The 22,376-nt window shown below is 30.1% G+C and overlaps 2 protein-coding genes across 2 annotated transcripts; both read left to right on the top strand.

Annotated features, from left to right (window-relative positions):
• The first annotated feature begins 651 nt into the window (after positions 1-651).
• LOC123213672 (serine/threonine-protein kinase BRI1-like 2) lies at positions 652-1,653 on the top strand. The gene is made up of 3 exons (XM_044633140.1): positions 652-754; positions 842-966; positions 1,018-1,653. The coding sequence occupies exons 1-3, from the start codon at positions 652-654 to the stop codon at positions 1,651-1,653; spliced, it is 864 nt and encodes a 287-aa protein (XP_044489075.1).
• A 3,380-nt stretch (positions 1,654-5,033) lies between these two features.
• Positions 5,034-8,008, top strand: LOC123213671 (CASP-like protein 4D1). Its single transcript, XM_044633139.1, has 5 exons — positions 5,034-5,151; positions 5,308-5,402; positions 5,489-5,715; positions 7,653-7,714; positions 7,989-8,008. Exons 1-5 carry the CDS (start codon positions 5,034-5,036, stop codon positions 8,006-8,008), a joined length of 522 nt encoding a protein of 173 aa, XP_044489074.1.
• The last annotated feature ends 14,368 nt before the right edge of the window (positions 8,009-22,376 follow it).

The raw sequence follows: 22,376 nt of genomic DNA, 5'->3' as shown, positions 1-22,376 counted from the left end.
ATTATTTGTATAAACAAATTATACAAACTAAGGTGACATCTTGTGATTGGGTAATGTGATTGTTTGTTTGTTTGTTTTTCTTATTTTAAAATCCCCCAATCAAATGCTACCACTTCAATTTGTATAGATAAATTTTTATAATTTATTTGTGTAAATTGTAATTACAAATCTTATAATTTGTGTCAATACAATCATAGCCAATAAGATTCACAAAGCTGGTGAAGAATTAACTATATTTAATGCATCAGATCTCATAAAAAACTTCAAAGTTTATCCTGCGTGGATTAACAGCATTAAAGCATTACTAAGATAGGTGACTTCCTAAGAGGTTTTCATGTTGCAACGATAAAAAATAAAACTATAAAATTTCTTGAATTGGAAATTAGATCAATCCATGGGTTAATTGTATATGTATTTGTATTGAATTTCAACAATACATGTATAATACATAAGAATAAAGACGTAAGTCTTGTTATGAACAACAGTTCATGAAGCAAATAGATCAAACATGAGACTTGTGAAGACCAAAATGAAGGAATAGATCAAACATGTATTCTGGAGCTGTCTGAGTCCTCCTACTCTATCAAACATTGGAGTAATTCGTTCTTTCTTACAATGAGCTGAGGGAACACCCCCGACAAAATAAGGGAGATGATTACTTTTCAGGTTCTTGAATTAGTTCATAGCCAGCTATCTGGGGAGATTCCATCATCGCTTGGCCAGCTCTGGAATTTAGGTGTTTTTGATACATTGCGTAATAGATTGTAGGGTCAAATTTCTGAGTCCTCCTCAAACCTATCATTCTTGGGGCAAATTGATCTGTCAAACGATTAATTAACAGGGCCCATTCCACAAAGGGGCAGCTTAGCACACTTCAAGCAACTCAATACGCCAAAAGAAAAAAGGACTTTGTGGGGGATTTCCTTGCCTGAATGCCGAAATGGCAACAATCAACCAGCGGTAAATGTAAGTGCAGATGGCGATAAGAAAGGCCTCAGCTGCAACTTGGGTTAATAGCATTGTTCACGGGAGTCCTCATTTCCATTGCTTCGATATGCATCTGATTGTGTGGGCAATCATAATGTGTACAAGTCCTCAGGAAGCAAAAAGGGGTCAAGAATCAGGATACTTAATAGCTTGCAAACAACTCATGCAGCTACAAAATGGAAGATTGATAAGGAGAAAGAGCCATCGAGCATCAATGTTGCAACATTTCGAAGGCAGCTAAGAAAACTCAAGTTCTCCCAACTAATTGAGGTAACCAATGGTTTCTCTGCGGCAAGCCTTATTGGAAGTGGAGGGTTTGGAGAAGTCCTCAAGGCAATCAAGAAACTCATCCGGTTGAGCTACCAGGAAGACCAAGAATTTATTACTGAAATAGAAACTCTAGGGAATATAAAGTTTAGAAATCTTGTGCATCTATTAGGCTATTGCAAAGTTGGTGAGGAGAGACTCCTTGTGTATGAGTTCTTGGGTGTTGGTGGTCTTGAAGAGGTGCTCCATGGAATATCAAAGGAAAAAGATTGCAAGAGGAGTTGCCTGAGGACTATGTTTACTTCACCAGAATTGCACCCCACACATTATATGTCAAAAATGCAATGGTTGTTATACTCTCACAAGCTTCTCTCTATAACAACAAAAGTAGAGAGGTAAAATCAAAGAGGACTTTATATCAAACAAGTTATAAACACAAGAAATATTGGGCATAAAAATTGCAACTTTATTGAGCATTAAACCACCTTTAAATACAAAGCAAATAAAACAGAAGGCCTAAAGTTCATACACCATAACAACCCACTTAACAAATATCTTCTACGAACTAAAAACACAGCTCACAATTCTTTAGAGTAGGACTTTCAGTAACTACAAATTGACCAAGTAAAAGACAATAACACTTGAATTTTAAGAAAATAGACTAACTAATTTTTGCATTTATCTCTGACACTCTCCTATAATGCAAAAATTTACAACTAAAATATTCCTCAAGTGCTCTAACTTTTCAAGTAGAAGAACCTTTGTAAATAATTCAGCTGTTTATTAGTGTTGCAATAAACTATCTTTATACTCTTTTTAGTCACTAAATCTCTTATGAAGTGATGTCGAGTCTTGATATGTCTTAAACAACTCTGATACATTAGAATCCTTGTCATAATAATAGTTGACTGGTTGTCACAATAAAAATAATTGTTCCATACTTACTTTTGCCCAATATCAGTTAGTAGTCATGACAATATTGCTTGACAAGCTACTAAAGTAATAACCACGTACTTAACTTCTGCTGAGGACAAAACAATAGACCATAGCTTCTTTGAGCTCTATCATATAGCACCTGAATCAAAAGAATCTAGCTATCACTATTTGAAAAACTATACAACAAAATATTGTTGGCATTAGAGTACCAAAGCCCAGATGAACAAATTCCTTTCAAATATTTAAGTAGTCTTCTAAGAGCTCCATAATGGATTTTGCATGAACCATGACAAAAAGCTAGTTGCATGCATGATGTCTGGCCTACTATGTTAGATGCACCTAGCTTCCAATCAAATTTCGATACATATGGCCACCAACTTTTTCTATTCCATCTTCTAAATTGAATTTCTAATTGGTGTCGTGAGGACTTTTCACCGGATTACAGTTTTTTATCTAAAATCTCTCATGTAGCTTGTGAACATATTTCTCTTGAAAGAGAAAAATTCCAACACCATTTTGTTGTACTGCCAACCCCAAAAAATAGCTCATTAAATCCAAATCAGTAATCTCAAACTCATTAATCATCAGTCTTTTAAAATCCTCCATCAAGGCAACACTATTCATAGTGTAAATTAAATTATCAACATGAAGATAGATGATGAGTACCTCAATTTCTCTAGCTTTGACATGCATGTTTGGCTTGCTAGAACTATTTTTCAATCCAAGCTTGTTGAATTATCATCAATTTTATAGTACCAAGCCCTGGGTGCTTGATTAAGGTCATACAAAGGTTTTTTAAGCCGATAAACCTTTTTTGTCCTCCCCCTTTAATTTCATAACCTGATGGTTGCTCTATAAATACTTTCTCATTCAAAACATCATTTAAGAGAGCTAATTTTACATCAAATTGATAGCCATTCTATTTATATTGAGTGACAATAACCAAAACAACTCTAATGGTGTCAAATCTAGCTCTTGGAGCAAAAGTTTTATTGAAATTGATACTTTCACGTTGCATGTAGGTTGGTTGAACTAATCAAACTGTGAATCAATGAGACAATTGATTTAATCACTAGTCCAATTTAAAAACATTGGTAAAAAGTGATGCATATTTTTTTATTATAAAAACTAACATTTGGCTTTGAATAATGGATTAAAAAGGAAAGATTTTTCAAAGTTAAAAGGGATAAAAGAAATTGTTATTTCATAAAAGTTCATGTGGGAAATAATCACATGGTTACTGTGAATATAAAGTGTCAACCAAGCCAACTTTGAATGGAAACTTGTCAAGCAAAGGGTGTCTGTTTGGGGCGAATCTACCTGAGTTTTGGTATACAAGGCATATTAGTTTTTATCTACGACCAATTTTCTAATGATTGGTGATTGCAGGCCAATACGAGACAGTTAGGTCATGTTAGCCAAACGGGCTATATTAGGTGCCCCACGGCCCATAGTCACCCCAAAATCGTCGTCCTTTCTTAAAGGGCTATTATTATTAACTACGCTCAATGTTTGTGAAATTTTTACAAAAAATACTTAATTTTTATCAAAGAAATAACCTCAATATTTTGAAAAAAAAAACATCACAAGTTACATGAAACCTCAACTTCAATTCTTTTAAGTTAGTGCTGATGTGTTTTTCATCACCAACTGTAAGTTTGCAATAGAGAATCTTGCGTAAAAATTAACTATAATTACGGCAATAGGAACTACATGAAAGTTTTGTTATTTATTATGTTAATTACAAATGATAACGAGACAAATAAAACACGAGAGAGTTTTATAATATGTTTCAACCATTCTTCAAGAGCTTGTATTCACAATGATGTTTTTTTATCTCTAAAAAAGTGTTTCAATATAGTTTATATAGTGATTATAAAAGAATTATTTTATAAAAGACGTAATTATTTAAAGATCTATAGTTAAGATATTTGTGTTTCTTTAAATGATTCCTTATCGGTTCTTTTTATCTTATCTTTTTCTTTGCATGAGCCTTTATATTTATAGAATAAAGATAGTGGCATTATAGTACTATTTATTACTTTAAATTTAAATTTAATTGATAAAAATTATTATTTTCTTACATAGACACAAGATAAGGGTGTAGTATAATTTAGAATGTTGTTGACTTTAGGCGAGGGGTTGCTTCCCCTGTGCTAAATTAGTATGTTTGATTTTTATTTTTATGACTTATCATTTTTTTGAGTATCTTTCCGTGAGTTTAGTTAAAGAAAATGTTTGCAGTATAACCAATAATATAATTATTTGGGAAGAAAAAAAATGATAATAAGATAGTTAAAATAGTTTTATTGCCATCACCAAACTTTCTTTTTTTTAATTTTATTTAAGAGTTTTAGCAAGTGGGTTTTTTTATTTAAGAGTTTAAGCAAGTATTTAAATGGTTTTAGCGAGAAAAGTTTCATCTTACTAAAGATTGAACTTGTAATTAATGTATCCATTGGTCAGCTGTTATTCAAGATTAATTAGTCAAACAATATAGATGAATCCATTAACAAGGTTGAGTCTGTGCCTTGTCTTAACCATTTGGTTCATTTACAAACTACAAAACCTGAGACGAAGCTGCCTTTGTTCTCTTTACTTTCCGAACTTAAATAATTCCTTTGTTGCATATACAGTTCTAACATCTTATTTAATTTTTAATCATCTCATTTGCCGTATATAATTTCTGTCAACAATCTTAAAGTACTAAAGATGCCAATTGTTTAAAAGATCCTTTCTGAATTATTCTAGTAAGCTATTTAATGACCACATACATACATAAATACATACATATATATATGGGCACAAGTAAATGTATAAATCCAAGCATTCATGATCCATCCATGGCTTCTAAAACAAAGTCGGTCTTGATATCAGTAGTTGTGCTGAGGCTCCTAACACTTGGATTTTTAGCTGCTTCTATTGTCTTATTGTTTCTAGATAAATTCACTTTTAGTGATGGTACACAAATTTCTTTCAAGATTGTTATTGCGTACGGGAAACAATGATCTCTTAAATTTTTAGTTAGAATTCAAAAAAATTATTGAATTTCGAAAATATGAATGCAGTAATAATATCTCAAGAGTTTAAAAGTGAATTTGTTCAAATATGTTATAGCAACAGGTGTTATCGGCTTCCTTTACACTTTTGTTCAAAATCCATTTGCTATATACCATGCTTCCAAGGCTTCTAAAAAATGGATGTCTTTCAGAGTTTGATTTCGTTGGTGATAAGGATATATATATAAAATGGGATGCATTTATCAATTAATAATGGGCATAAAGGTTATTTCTTGAAGATCATTGCATTCTTGTTGGCTACTGGTGCCGGGGCTGGATTTGCAGTAACCTTCGAGTTCAAAAAACTACTGAAAGATTTTATTAAAAGCGTTGGAGCTACATTCGGTTTCAGTGGGCTGGATGAAACAGATTCGATTACGGAGAAATTCCTCGACAAAGCTAACGTTGCTACTGGCCTTCTCTTCCTTGGATTCATTTGCATGGCAATACTTTCTGTGTTTTCCTCCATTAATAGATCGTCAAAAAGATAGGATAAACAAAGGCTTTTCAAATCAGGAAATCAATATATTAGTTGGCACACTTTCTAGTTCCTTTATTAGTGTTCAATCTTTGTTCTTGGTTTCTTTTATCTACTAGATTTGAAAGTTGTGGTTTAATTGTTATTCTGTAACACGGTTTAATGGTTGTGTTGGAGAAACTAAGCTCATTGATTAAATTGTTTGGAATTAAAAATAATATATCATTACGAAATAAAAAATGTACATGGACTTCGGATGCAAAAACCTAAAATCCAAGAAAAACCCAATGTAAAACTCGAGCCAGACTTACCTGGGTTTCAAGCCCGGGTGTGATTGATATGTTATAATATAATACAGGCATCTACATATTGTGCTAAATATGTGGAGGCTGATTAATTTTTAAAGGGTTATTGGTAATTTTTTATTATAAAAAATTTTAGAGATAGTTTATAGTAGGGATAACATTTTAACCGGTATAAATAGAGTTGTCAATTGGTGGCATACCCCATTAACCTGATAGAATATGATCAGGAACAAATATTAAACATTTTTTTGTTTTGCAAAAGCACCGTGCAAGATAAGCTTGACCCTTAAACTTATGGACTTCAATTGCAATTGATGGGCATATATGCATTATTGCTTTCTTTGTTGATAAGGATTAGATGTTACAAAAGAAAGTTTTATTCATTACTAACTGAATGAAGGATCAAAAGCAAATTGTTTTCCATAACTTTGAATAATACCTCTAGACATATTCATAGGCCGGGTTGGGCCTTAGGCTCGTACAGTAATAGACCTTTGAGTCTAATTGAACCTTGATTGGGTTAGCTCATGGTCGACCTATTTAAACAATTTTTTTTTTAAAAAAACTTAATTAAAAAAATTAAACATAAATTATTTTTCAATTATTAAAATTGAGAACAGTATCTCGAATATTTTATTTATAATCTCTTACTTGTGACAGAAAAATACTGTGGTTACATGATTAAAAATATTATAAATTTATAACATAGTATAAATAAATTAATTTGCATACTGTATAATTACAAATATAAATAAAATATGTATACCATACCTTTTATCTACTCATCCTCAAAGTCCAAATTTCTGAATTCATTTGACATTTGATCTATTTGTAATATTTTGTAATGATAAAATTGAAATGAAAATGAAATTATAAACACAAAGAATTATTATTTGTGAATTTAGACAATTTTCTAAAAAAGAGTTGATGAGAGAAAATAAGATTGAGAATATAATGAAAAAATTGAATTAAGAGATTTGTAAATGAAATTAGAAATAGAGAAGATTTGGATTAGTTTATATAAAAAAAATAAAACAATTAAAAACTTAAAAAAAAAAACAACAACAAGTAGTCATTGAAGGTTTTTGCTTAGGAAAAGCACTTCTGTCATTTTTTTTTTTTAAATTTTCAACAACATCGGGTCAAGTTGCACTAACCCATAGGTCTAATATTAAAACTCATAGTCCGACCTAGAAGACCTATGGGATGAGCCCAACATGCTACAGTATTGGACAAAGTCTTTATTTGACCTAACCTAATTGACATGTTTACCTCTACCAATGATATCTTTGTTGAGTTGTTGAGAAAACAATTAATTTTGAAAAAAAAAAAAAAACTTATTGGTAATGGTGAATTTTTCCAACTTAGATGTTGTGCTCATATTATAAATTTAGTAATGCAAGATGATTTGAAAGATGTAGATACAAGTGTTCAAAAAGTGAGGTAAAGTATAAAGTACATTGCATGTAAAGAAGAAAAAGTTTTCTGGAGCATGTGAATTTGTCTTCATTGAGTGAAAAAAGCAAGCTTAGAGACAAGATATTCCAACTAGATTTAACTTTTCTAATGCTTGAGAGTGCTTTTTACTATCATCGTGCCTTTTGTTGTCTTTATTTGATTGATAGTAATTACAATTAGACCTATCCAAGGGTCGAGTCAGGCTAAGTTGTGTCTTATTTGGTGTAACCCATCGTGCCAAAGGCCATGTTGCATCATATCCCATCACAAAACTAAGGCTCGGGGCATTGGCCATAGTCCCTTAGGTTATGTCTTTGTAGGTCTTTTTATGAGCCAACCCCTAGAGCATGGTATGACAAATCAAAAAATATTTTGCTAGAAAATGGGGTTCTGAATTCTCTATTGGATTCTAGTCTCTCTTGTTTTTTTTTTTTTTTTTTTTTTTTTTTTTTTTTTTGCATAAAAATGGGTTATAGATTTACATTTTGATCTATGTAGATAACATATTGCTAACATGAACAAATCTTGATTCTATTCAACACTTAGTTTTTGAGTTGAATGATTTGTTTTCATTAAATAATTGGGGAATTAAACTAATTTCCAAGGCTTGAAACACATAGGATTAGTAAGGGGCTTCATTTGTCTCTAGCAAAATCTATTTTAGATTCACTTATTAAAACCAGTATGCATGAAGTTAATCCTTGCACTACACCAAAGTCAATAAGGGTTAAATTATTTGCAAGGGATAATGAGTTATTTACTTATGTCATTTTATATCGAAGTATTATCATTACCTTACAATATTTAACTATGAAAAGGCGTGATTTAGCTTTTGTACTCAATAAACTAAGTTAAATTCTTTAAGCACCTACACAACTTTAATAATAAGCATGTAAAATGGTATTGATATATATTAGAGGGATTATTCATCATGGTTTGATATTCAACCCAATTTCAATTTTACAATTAGAAGTCTATCCAAATGCTGATTAGGTTAGTAACATTAAGGATAGAAGATCAACCAATAGGTATTTTGTATATTTTAAGAATAATATGATGTAATGAAATTTTAAAATATAGAAGGTCATGTCTATGTCTTCAACTAAGAGTGAATATTGGGCTTTTAAGTCAAATGATTACTGAGTTGGCATGACTAAGGATTTTGTTTCAAGAACTATTAATTTAATAAGTCACTTCAATAGTACTTTGGTATGATAATTAGAATCCCATTCTTCTGGTCTCTAATTCAATTGTTCATAGTCATACCAAACATATTGAAAATTAATATATAATTTTTTAGAGAGCATGTGATTGCAAAAACAATATATATTTAGTATGTAACCTTTGAATGTTAGGTGGTTGATTTGTTCACCAAACCTTTGTCTATAACTAGGCTTAAAAATTGAGACTTGAGTTGAATGTAACTGTCTTGTCCTAAGTGATTGCCACCATAAATACATTTGATGAGGTTGACTCTAATGGATGAATATATGAGATTGTTAGACATACAAACAATAGTGTGGATGTGTAGTACGAAGAATACTGCAATGTAGATTTAGATTTCAGTTTTTTTCTTTATTTGTTTAGAATGGTATGAATTTTCAAAGAGGTATGGAAGTGATGTGTTGTTTCATTTGATCTTGTGGTGTGTTTGAAAGCAATATTGTTACTTATCTATTTGTTGAATATGCATCATATGAATAATGAAAACATATTTAATGCTCTAACCATTATTATTCAAGTAAAACAATAAAACACAAACTCACACCTCTCATTTAAGTGTTTTTTAGCCCATATTAGTGAAATGCAAAATAATAGTATAATAATGGTATTATCACAGGCCTTTTATATATGTTAAGCTAGGAACCTTTCATCTATAGATATATTAATCAAAAATATTTTTACCATAAAAGAAAAAACTGATATGTTTAATTAATAGCTTAATGAGTTTTATGAAGCCTTTATAAATCAGTTAAAAACTAAAGAAGTAACTAGAGTTATGGACCTCTCAGTTAATCTTCATTATTCTTCATTAACTACTTTGAAAGTAGTTACATATATAATCTCCATTAGTCCTCATTAATTGCTTTAAGAACAATTACATATTTAATTTATATTATTCTTCATTAATTGCTTTTAGAGAAATTACATAGAACATTTTTATGATAGAAAAACTTAATGCTTAATAATTAAGTCATTTTTAAGTCTCAAAAGGGAGTTACAGAGAATTAATATAATATCAAATAAGTAGGTCATCTTTAAGTCTTAAAAGAGAAACGTGTACAACATTTTTCCACTTAGCCTATTTGAACAATTTGATTGTTGAAAATTATCATAGTCATCAATGAAAACTCTAGTAATAATGATTAAATAGTCCTCCAATGGTCCATTCAAAGTCATGTAGACATACATATTTTCTTTTGTGCACAAAATAATATTTCCTTTATTTTAATTTTGTTTTGGCAAAATTTTTTAACCTAAACATCCAAATAAGAAGCAAAACAAAATCAAAACTTGAACAAACTAATAAGTCTCATACGATCCACATGATTATTATATTGTTTAGTCGATAGTCCTTTGGTCATGGGATCTGCAATCATTAGTTTTATACTAAAATATTAGATATCTATTTTGCACTTCTTAATATGTTCTCTAATAACATGATATTTTATGTCAATATGTTTCATGCGACTTCAATTTTTGTCATTTTTCAAGAAAATGACTACTGTCAAGTTGTCACAATAAATCTTGAAAGGTTTACTATTGAATTGACAATTTTTAATCCAGAAATAAAATTTCTCAACCATAATGCTTGTGACGTAACTTCATAGCATGCAATAAATTCTACATCCATAATGGATGAAGCAACAATTATTTGTTTGACACTTTTATAAGATATAACTCTTTTAGTAAGAAGAAAATATAACCTAGAGTAGATTTTCTTATATCCATACATCCACCGAAACCTGAATTTGTATACCTAACCAATTCCAAATGGTTAGTATACCTATAAGTAAGCATGTTTCCTTGGTCCCTTGCAAATATCTCATGACCTTTTTAGCAGCTTTTTAATGTTCCAATCCTAGATTACTTTAATGTTTATCAAACATTTATACTACAAATGTATTATCAGGCCTTGTACAAACTTGTGCATACATCAAACGTCCTACTGCAGATGTATAAGACATATATTTCGTTTTCTATTTTTTCAAATCACTTAGTGGACATTAAGTGTGACTAAAATTTGTCCCTTTTAACAATTTTGCATCTAGAATCTTTCTAAAACTTTATTAATGTGAGCCTTGTTAGACAAACCCAATATCCTTGATAATCTATCTCTATGAATATCTATGCCAATGACATGAGAAGCTTCACCTAAATCCTTCATTTCAAAGTTTTAAGAAAGAAAGTATTTCATTTCATGTAGCATATCCATGTCATTAGTTGCTAATAAGATATCATCAACATGTAAGACTAAAAAAAAGATTTTACTTCCACCAACCTTAAGGTATATACATTGATCAACAATATTTTTAATAAAACTGAAAAAATATTATAATTTTATGAAATTTTATATACTATTAGCAGGATGTTTGTTTTAGCCGATATATTGGTTTTCTTAACTTGCAAACCAAATGTCCCTATCATTGAAACCTTCAAGTTATATCATATATACCTCTTCTTCAAGATCTCCATTGAAAAATATTGTTTTCACATCCATTTAATGTAATTCTAAGTAAAAAATGAGCTATTAAAGTCATGATAATTCTAAATGAATAATTCTTTCAAACTGGAGAATGTCTAATGATAGTCAATGCCTTTATTTTGAGTGAAACTTTAGGCTATTAGTCTAGTCTTATATCGTTCTACAATACCTAAGGAATCTTTTTTGATTTTATAAACTCATTTGCAACCAATAGTTGTTATTTCTTCTGGTAATTTAATGAGATCGAGACTTTATTTTTAACTATTGACTTTATTTCTTTTTTCATGGCATTAAACCAAAGTATAGAATTGCCACCATTCATGGCTTGTGAAAATGATTGAGGATCATCTTTAGGTCTAATGTCAAATTTTGACTCTTGTAGGTATACAACATAATCATTAAAAATTGTTGGTCTTATTTCTCTTGAGGATCTTCTTACTCCTATTGTTTCTTGCAATTCTTGTTCATTATAAACTTGTTCTTGATGTTTATTATGAATTTGTTCCCTATGGAATATATGTTTTGTTCTAATGTGGGACTCATAATTTGGTTTTTTACTTCCTCACATTCTTTTTTTTTTTTTAAGGTAAGTCATTCCCACTATGCTCAAAATCCTCAAGAACCTTATCATTTCTAGTTTTAACAATTCTAAGAGAATAATCGGAACAATAAAATATGTATCATTTGAAGTTCACTACATAACCAATAAAATACTACTAATTGTTCTTGGATCTAGTTTCTTTAAGTTTAGGTTATATACCCTTACTTCAACTGGGCACCCTCATACACGTATATGATTCATATTAGGCAACCATCATTTCTACGGTTCAAAAGGTGTTTTAAAAACGACTTTTGATGGAACTTTATTCAAGATATATATTGTAGTTTTTAAAGCTTCACTCCAAAGGGACATTGAAAGATTAGTGTAACTAATCATGCTTTTTACCATGTCCATAAGCATATGATTCCTTATTTTAGCTAAACCATTTTGTTGTAGTGTACCAGGCATAGTATAATAACCAATTATGTCTTTTTCCTCTAGGAATTAAGCAAATAGACCTATTATTTGTCCCTTTTTTATGTACCTTCTATAGTATTCCCCATCTCTAACTGATTTTACTATCTTAATTTTCTTTTCTTTTTGTTTGTCTACTTATGTCTTATAGATTTTAAAGGCATCAAGTGTTCTGCTTTATCATGTAGAAGATTGATATACTTACATCTAATATGGTTATCAATAAATGAAATGAAATATTTTATACTATTGATTAAATGGTCCACATATGGTTGTGTGCATAATTTCTAAAGTTTTGAAATTCTTTTGGCACCTTTAATGTTCTTGTTGCCTAGCTCTCCCTTTATGTAATTCAAGCAAATACCAGAATTAGTAAAATCAAGAGCTTTTAGAACTTCATTATTTATTAGTCTTTTGATTCTTTAAACAAAGATATGTCATAATTTCCTATGTCATAAACTGTATGAGTTCTCATTAACAATACTACACTTTATGCTAATATTGTTACCATGCACATCCAAAAAATTACATTCATCAATAGGGTCTAGATTAAATTTATAAAAACCATCAATTGGCAAACTAGTGCCAACAACACTTTTATTTTTGAAAATGCTAAACATAAAATCTTTAAAAAGAAAACTAAAACTAACTTTAATAAGTCTAGAAATAGAAACTAAATTTCTTGAAAATAAAGGAACATAAAAGGTGTTTTCAAAATCCAAAATAAAACAACATTCTAAAATCAAACAAAAAGTCCCCACAACTTCAATTTGTGAATGCATCTGATTGTCAAAATAGATGTTTTGCTCATTTCCCTTCGACTACCTTTGGTTGAGAAAGCCTTGCATGGTATTAACAATGTGAATTGTAGAACTAGAATTAATCCACCATGTATTATTTGGAACATCAACCAATAAGAATTCATAACACACTAGGGATGCAAAAGTACATTTCTTTTCAAGTCATTTCTTATACTTGGCATAATCCTTCATGTGTCCCTTCTTCTTGTAAAAGAAGCATGTATCTTTATTGCCATTTTTCTTTATTGGCACGTTTCCATCCTTCTTCCATTTAGGAATAGACTTGCCATTTTTCTTATTCTTATTTCCATGAGTCATAAGATTAGCACATTCTTGCTTCTTATCAAGTTTCTCACATTTCAATTTTTCTTCCTCTTATACACATATGGTCAAAAGCTCGTTGACTGATCAATTTTTCTTATATGTATTGTAGGAAATCTTAAACGGACTATACTCCATGGGTAAAGTGTTAAAGACAAAGTGCACAAGAAAAGAGTTTGAAATATCAATATTCAAGGATTTGATTTTAGCAACAATATCTCTCATCCTTTCTAATGTGCTCACGTACTCCTTTAGAAATTTCAAATTTCATTCTTGAAAGCTTTTTCATGAGGGTACTTGCTAATGCCTTATCAAAAGTCACAAATTGTTCTTCAATTACTTTTATTAGATCCTTGACCATGTCACAGGGACTGATCCCCTAATTCTCTTGCTCATATAAGCCTTCATAAGCATCATGCTCAATCGATTGAATTTCTCTTATCGTTCATAATGAGCAATTTGTTGTGGCGTGCTTAATTATGTAATAGCAAGAGGTTGTTCCTCATGAATCGCCAGGCTAATATCCATACGCCTAAGTGTTAATAGGATTTGTTTTTTTCCAATCAACAAAATTATCACCACTTAGCATTGGAATATGAGAAATGTTGTTAAATAAAGCAATAGAAAATACTATAATAAACCAAGAAACATATAAATCTCATGTAACAAAGCAGAAAAATAAATTTAAAATATTAATAAAGTCTAATATTCCTGTGGGAAAAGGTTGTGTCAAACATAATATATCAACTAACTTTATAACTAGTAAAGTTCAAATAGAAAAAGAATAATTCATACCTAAGAGTTTAAGAATATTATTTTTGCATCGTAAATTCACTATCTTGTAATTAATTTATAAAAAATATTCACCTTCTTGTGGGTAAGGTGACTTTTTTCCATAAATGAATTATAAAAATTTATATGTCTGTCAATCTTTGTTCAAATATACATGTTGTTATACTTTATGACTAGATGTTATGGCCATGGCTTTGAAAATTAGATCCGACTGGTTGAACTAAGATTTTCTAACCAAACGGTTTTGATTTGCTTAAAAACTATTTTTAAAGTTAAACCGCTTTGGACTAAATTGAAACATTCAAACCTCTCGATTAGATTGAGTAAAAATTCAGGTTTGACCTAATCAACATAAAAAATAATTGACTTATCTAAAAAAACATAAAAAATAATTTTTTTTTGTAAAACATTCATTATTAATTGAACCAAAGACCTCATATATCAATTTTGAATATGTACAATATTAAACTAAGTTTATTTTAATATCAAAATATTTCAGGTTATATATTTAATGATAAATTATATAAAATTATTTTAAATCTTATTTATAAACAGTTAACTAATTTAACCACTGGTTAATTGGTCCGACCACTAGTTGAACTAAATTGTCCCTTCTACTGGGTTGATATTTGATCCGATTATGAAGACATTGGTTGTGGCTATTCCTAAGATATCAATATGAAATCCAATACTTGGAATAAGACATCCATAGAAATTTGTATCAAAGAATAAAAAACCAAATATTTAATACCTCCCTTTCTTTTTTTAATAAAACAAAGGTTTAGCATACATGCATATATGGTGTTTAAAACTAGAACTGAAACTTTATACCGTAGTGTGCGTGTATAAGTTCATCAAACTCTCTTTTAATCAAAAGTTAAAAATTCCTTTCTGCACATTTATGTTTTTATGTCTAGTCCAATTATGAATAAAGAACTCATAATAGAAAATAACATGCATGTTAAATTAGATTATACCCACATGCAATAATTTATACTCTAAAACATTAAAATATGTAGATCTTAAGATAAATACATACATAAAAAAAAATCAAATAAATAGCAAAAAATTCAATGGGTCAAATGAATCAGTTACATGAAATTATATAATATCAACATCGTAGATATGCATATCATATATGATTAATCTTATAAAGCAAAACAAATAGTAGTAAAACTATAATCTAAATATTGAACAACATGATGACAAAGAGGCTTTGATATCACTATTGAAAGTAGTATTACTATTTATCTATTTGTTGAATATGCATCATATGAATGATGAAAATATACATGATGCTCTAGCCATTGTTGTTCAAGTAAAACAATAGAACACAAACTCACGCCTCTCATTTTAGTGTCTTTTAGTCTATATCATCGAAATGCAAAATGATAGTACAATGATAGTACAATGATAGTAGTGTTACAAACCTTTTATACTAGTTAGGCTAGGGACCTTTCATCTATAAGTGTATTAATAAAAAATGTTTTCTACCATTAAGAAAACATAACTAATGTATTTAATTAATAACTTAATGAGTTTTATGAAGCCTTTTAAAATCAATTAAAAACTACAAAGTAGTAGAAGTCATGAACCACTCAATTAATCTCCATTATTTCTCATTGAGTACTTTGAAGGCAGTTATATATATAATCTTCATTATTCCTCATTAACTTATTTAAGAACAGTTACATATTTAATCTTCCTTATTAACTACTTTTAGAGCAGTTACATTGAGTTTTTTTATAGTAGAAAAACTTAATGTTTAATAAGTTGGTCACCTTTAAGTTTCAAAAGAAAGTTACAAAGAATTAACATAATGTCTAATAATTAGGTAATCTTTAAGTCTCAAAAGGAGGTTACAAAGAATTAACATAATGTCTAATAAGTAGGTTATCTTTAAGTCTCAACAAAGAGATGTGTACAACAATGTTGCATTGTGGAGATATTACAAGGAGGATGATAAAGTAAAACATTAATGTCTCATGGTATTTGTAGTGCCCCTAAAAGTTGAAAGTTTCAAGGAGGAGACTATTGATTTGAAATTGTTTGTGTTTGATAAGCTTCAATGAGGTTTCTATTGATGTGAAAGTAGTTGTGTGTTATATTGTGATATGTGTTTTTGTTGATTGTGTTTCATAAGCTTCAAGGAGGATTTTGTTGATGTGAAAGTAGTTGTATGTTTCTATTGTAATTTGTGTTTTATAAGCTTTAGAAAGGATTCTAATGATGTGAAAATGGTGCATTTCTACAGTGGTGTGAGAATGTTAAAATGGTTGTGTTTCTGTAGCAGTTTGTATTATTAAAGCTTCAGAGTTGGTTTTCATTATCTTTGGTAAACCATATTATTTTTCAAACAATCTGATTTGAGAGAGGATATTGAGAATGAAAAATTTGATGTTTCATCTATAGGTGATTGTATTGCAAAGGTTAACAAAATTAGACTAGAGTAGAGAAGTTACATTTTCCGCTAGCAAAATAAAGATGAATCAAATGGTGTGTTTTGATAAAATGAAGAAGATCCAACAGTTGATGTTTATTGTGTTGTGTTTCTTTGAAGGCCAAAGGACTTACTCCTACCCAAAGTATGTTATTTTCCTAAGTTTTCTTCTGTTAACTTTGAAAATCTTATTTATCTATCCATGGACGATTAAGTTTGTTAGTTTTAAGGGAAAAATCATAATTTTATATTTAATATCAAAAATAAACTTAAATTTGATTTCATTTCCCCCCCCCCCCCCCCCAAACTTTAAAAACTAATAATTTTCTCTCAACCCAAGTTTTCAAAAATAGCATTTTCCCCTTTAGGGTTTGTCATTTTTCAAATTCAATTTCCAACATCGAAAAGAGTTATCCAACGATCTCCAGGTAACGTCTCTTCCTCTCCGGCATACCCTCTTACAAGTGTGAGAAACTCACATTACACAAAATTAATTGGCTTGTGTTAAGGTTCAATCTACAACACTTATATACCACTATTTTATATTCTATTTATTAGATGTGGGACTTTTAGTCTCCAACACCCCTGCCCAAATATAATCACCTAGGTTATTAGACTTGCCATTGGCTCAGTTAGTTTTTGGTTAGGTGTATTGTTACTTCTATCCAAGAACACTTTAGGTTGTTAGACCTGTCGTTTGACTTTTACTCTGATACCATGCTGAAATATATATTAGACTTACAAGTTTGAAAATTGAAATTCATATTACACAAAACCAATTGTTTTGTGTTAAGGTTCAATCTATAACATTTATATATCACTCTCTTAGACACGTAAATTGGGCTGGGCCAAATGGAGGCCCGATCCTAAACACGAAAAAAAGCTCGGGCACGATAAAGCCCAGCCCGACACTGTAGAGTATCGGGCCAAGCCCATGGGCCTATCGGGTCGGGCTTAGGGCTTTAATATTAGGCCCATGGGCTGGCCCGACCCGACCTGATCCAACATTGTTTATAAAATAAATTTTTTCTTTTTTTTTTCTAGGTTGCATAAGCAAAAGGCAGTAGAAGCAAAAAATTTGCTTCTGCTGCCTTGGTCTGCTTCTACCTTGGCAGAAGCAGATTTATGCTTCTGCCACTTGGTAGAAAGGCAGATTGGCCTCTGCATAATTTTTTTTAATTTATTTATTTTTTTAAATAAATCTATTCTATTTTCCTTTATTTTCACTTTTATTTATAAATCTTTTAATCTCTCAATTTCAATTATTTCATTATATTTTTAATCTCATTTTCTCTCTTTCGAAAAATATTTGAATTCGTAAATAATAATTTTTTATATTTACAATTTCATTTTTATTTTAATTTTATCATTACAAAATATTATAAAATATCTAAATTCTCAAATAATAATTATTTATTTTTGAAGAATTCAGAGATTTAAATATAGAAGATGAGTAGATAAATGTTATGTAGTAGATATATTTTATTTATATTTTATAATTTATACCGTATGTAAATTAATTTATTTGTATTATGTTATCAATTTATAATATTTTTCATCATATAACCACGGTATTCCTCCGCCACAAGTGAGGAATTTTAAATAAAATATTCGGGATACTATTATCGGTTTTAATAATTGAAACAAATTTATGTTAAAAATTTTAATTAAAAATATTTTTAAAAAATTGATTAAATTGGGTCGGCTCGGCCCGATTAAAGCCCAACCCGGTCAGGCCGATTAAAGCTCGGCTCGGCCCAATTAAGGTCTGTTATTATATGGGCCGGGCCTTGGGCCTTTATATTTCAATGGTTCGGCCCGACCCGAAGGCCCATTACTATTTGGGCCTTGTGCCCGGCTCAGCCCATTAACTCAATGGGTCGAGCTGAAGCCAACCCGACCCGACCCATTAACTCAATGGGCCGAGCTGAAGCCAACCCGACCCGGCCCATTGACATCTCTACACTCTCTTATATTCTATTTATTAGATGTGAGACTTTTAATCTCCAACACTTTCGCTCAAGTGCAACCACCTAGGTTGTTAGACCTAGATGTATTATCACTTGTATCTAGGAACACTTTGGGTTGTTAAGCCTGTCGTTTGGCTCGTGCTGTAATACCGTATTGAAATATATATTAGGCTTACAAGTGTGAAGATTAAAACCCACATTACACAAAATCAATTGGCTTGTATTAAGGTCCAATCTACAACACTTATATATCACTCTTATGTTATATTTATTAGATGTGAGACTTTTAGTCTCTAACATCCCTAATCAAGTGCAATCACCTAAGCTGTTAGACCTGTCATCATCTTCCTCAACGATGATGCTGCACAATGTCGAAAAGAGGACACATTAGAGAGGAAGAGATATTACCTGAAGATCACCGAAGAAGCCTTTTCATGGTCAAAAAATTGAATTTGAAAACCCTAGGGGGAAGATGTTGTTTTTCAAAACTTAGGTTGGGAGAAAATTATTAGTTTTTAGGGTTTAAAAAGGGAAATGATATTACTAATGAACTCGGTTAATTTTAACCACTCATGGGTGGATAAATGTGATTTTCAAAGTTAACAAAAAGAAACTTGGAAAAACAACATACTTTGAAGGGAGGTGGGGAATATGGAATAAGTCCTTTGGCCTTCTTTGAATAAAGAGCAATGATTGTGGCTGATTATCACACGGGTTACCACATTAGATGTTGGTTTTGTATAAATTCAGCCGAAAGTAGCAAATTCTAATAAAATTTGAAGACCATTTATTATATTCTCTTTGGACATCTAGACTTTTTATTTGGTGGCACATATAGTTCCAATATTATTTTCAGTCCCCCATAATATCCCAAGTCACAAATCAATTTACGCCTTAATTTTCATTCATGGAAACACGCAAAGATTACATTTGAGAAGAAATTCCAATTAAGAAGATGTTATTTTTGTCCATATATATGGTAGTGTAAATAGTTGTACCTTTCTGAATTTATAACTTTTTGGCATTCTTGCTTTCCAAGTGGAAGAGGCTTCTTTCGGCCGGGGGTAGGGTAAGGTACCATCAAAGACTAGGACGTAGAGACAAACTAACCTTAAAATTTTTTTATTTTCATCTTTGGGTTTCTCTTGGCTGTCAAAACGTGATAGTAATAAGCTTTTCTTTGTCATGACATAATCATCCATTCTCCCTTTTACTTCTACCTCTGTAAATAATTGACATTTTATTTCTACCTCTTTAAATAATTGGCATTTTATGTAAATGGATCGTGTTTGTATCATATTTTTACATGTTATGAGTCAATTAACGTTAATCTTTGAAATTTGAATATTAACTATTGACTACTAATTTACCAAATGCCTTGTGCATATGAAGAATTTGTAGAAATTTTATAAAAAAAAAAAAAAAGTTAAATATTTTTTACTTATTTGTAAATTATTTCACATATTTGTTTTTAATTAAATCTTTTGTCTTAAAAAATGCAAGTAAAAAACAGGAGAAAAAAATAGTAGCAAGTATTTGATGCATTTAAAAGTCGGCTGAATCCTACTCTTGCCATTTGACACTCATATTAATATACTTCTCAAAGTCACAACTCATGTATCCAAATTAAGTGAGACATACAGAGTTATTAACAAACTAAATTGCCATCACCATTGGGGTTCGATGTTATTTTCTAGATTTATATATTTCAAGTTGAAGTATTTTTCATGTAGTTTTAATATTTTTAATATTGAATATATGTCAGATAACTTAATATTTATATATTTAAAATAATAATAATGTTTCATTTCTCGAATAATAAAATTATGTGCATAAACAATATAAATAACTTTGTGAATAAAGAATAATATGTTACATATAATTAGATATTACTTTATATTTAATTTAAAACTAACAAATCACATGATAATATATCATTATTTGTAGACAAAATTATACATATTATTCATGCACATATCAATACTCTCTCAAAATAGATACATATATAGCATCATACTCATGCCTATGCTGATGGACCACATGGTAGGTGATATATATATATATATATATATATATATATATATATATATATATATATGTATATGGGGAGGGAGAGAGGCCAAAGGACTTATTCCCACACAAAGTTTAGTATTTTCTCAAATTTTTACCCATTCATTTTAAAAAACTGGACAGTTAAAATTAACTAAACCATTTAAGTTTTAGAGGTAAAATCATTATTTAATAAGTAATATATTAAAAATGATAAAATATTTTTTATTTCCCCCTAGATTTGGAAAAATAACCATTTTTTTTCATGATTAAATTTTGAAAATTTTCCTCCTTAAGGTTTCAATATTGTCCTTCTTTCTTCGATGATCGGATTCTGACTGAGACCTCCTTCATCCCATTATTCTCACTCTATCATCGATGACGAAGGCTAACAATGAAGAAATGTCAACACACGATGTAAAGCCAACGAAGTGAATAAGCCAACATGTGTCTTCGTCTCTTTAGGCGAATGAAGACATTCATTTTCATTCGCCCTAGATTGACGTCAAAAGATGTTGACAAAGGGTTTGTTGATGTCTTATGACACTAATTTAGGGTAGACAAAGACGAATCGTGCTCGTTAGATAAAGATCATATGATAAAAATGCATTGTCACTTGAAGACCAGTAGCAGAGAGACTCAGAGACTCAGGGGGAGAACACCGATGACTGGGAAGTCATTGTTCGTCAAAAAGAGGGAGATCGAAACTCTAAGGGGAATTAGTCACTTTTCAAATTTTGGGTGGAGGTTAAAAAAATTGTTAGAGTTTTAAACCTAAGGGAAAAAATATGATAAAGTTTTAGTTTTTTAAAATATTTAATAAAATAATGAGTTTACTTCTAATAATAACAGCAAAAATTAACGAAAAGATGAATATTTGAGTTTTTTAACATTAATGAGTAAAAATTGAGAAAACACTAATATGTACACGGAAAATAGTCCTTTGGAATATATATATATATATATATATATATATATATATATATATATATATATATATATATTTTTTTTTTTTTTTTTTTTTTTTTAGGTCCCTAAGTTTATTCAAAATCCTCAAATACCCAACTATTATAATTTTAGTTTAACCGCTAGAAAACTATTTAAAAATCCTCAGCCAACACCCCAAAGGCCAATGCCATCTGTACTCAAATAGTTTTAAGTGGTCTCTTTTACCCTTAAAATTGTAGTTTAATCTTTTTTTTGGGAAACTTTAGAGATATTCTCATATTTATCATACCTCGAAGGCTTAACTCCAAAACGTATTAAATAACAAAATTTTCTTTCTTAACTTTAAGATGGCAATTGATGGATTTTCAATAGCTTAGGGGGCAATTTAATCAACATAATAAAATTAGCAAATGAATAATTTCAAATAAATCTGAGGAGTGAAGTGATATTTGTCCGAACCCCTTTAAAACTGAGGGTCAATATGTTTGCTTTGATGTGTTAAAATCCATAAGAGAAATTAATAGAAAATGAGGAAGGTGTCCCAAGGATAAAAGGGGGAGGTGCATTAAAAGGTGGGGAAAGGAAAGAGAGGAGCAAATGGTCCCAAAAATTGAAAAAGCAAAGAGAGAAATGGGAAGCCTTTTTGTACACCATCACTCTGACCTAGTCTTTGCTTTGGTTTAAATTGTGAAAGAAAATCAGAAAACCACTAGTTCTAATTCTTTTCCATGTTTTATATTTCATTTTTTGTAAAATGGGTATTCATTCAATTCAAGAGTGATGGCTTTGGGCTCTAAATAAATGAAAACAGTCACTGTGGGCTGGCTTCTGTCTCTGCAGTCTCT

This window comes from Mangifera indica, chromosome 4 (assembly GCF_011075055.1).
Source record: "Mangifera indica cultivar Alphonso chromosome 4, CATAS_Mindica_2.1, whole genome shotgun sequence".
In the NCBI taxonomy this organism is placed as follows: Eukaryota; Viridiplantae; Streptophyta; class Magnoliopsida; order Sapindales; family Anacardiaceae; genus Mangifera; species Mangifera indica.
Note: the sequence above shows the minus strand (reverse complement) of the source record. Positions and strands in the feature narration are given on the sequence as shown.

Bases quoted from the DNA above. Each gene is read 5' to 3' on its own strand.
- LOC123213672 (XM_044633140.1), top strand. From the start codon at position 652: ATGATTACTTTTCAGGTTCTTGAATTAGTTCATAGCCAGCTATCTGGG. The intron at 755-841 runs GTAATAGATTGT...ATTAATTAACAG, and splicing joins AGGTGTTTTTGATACATTGC to GGCCCATTCCACAAAGGGGC. The intron at 967-1,017 runs GTAAGTGCAGAT...TTGGGTTAATAG, and splicing joins ACAATCAACCAGCGGTAAAT to CATTGTTCACGGGAGTCCTC.
- LOC123213671 (XM_044633139.1), top strand. From the start codon at position 5,034: ATGGCTTCTAAAACAAAGTCGGTCTTGATATCAGTAGTTGTGCTGAGG. The intron at 5,152-5,307 runs GTACACAAATTT...AATATGTTATAG, and splicing joins TAAATTCACTTTTAGTGATG to CAACAGGTGTTATCGGCTTC. The intron at 5,403-5,488 runs GTTTGATTTCGT...TATTTCTTGAAG, and splicing joins AAAAATGGATGTCTTTCAGA to ATCATTGCATTCTTGTTGGC.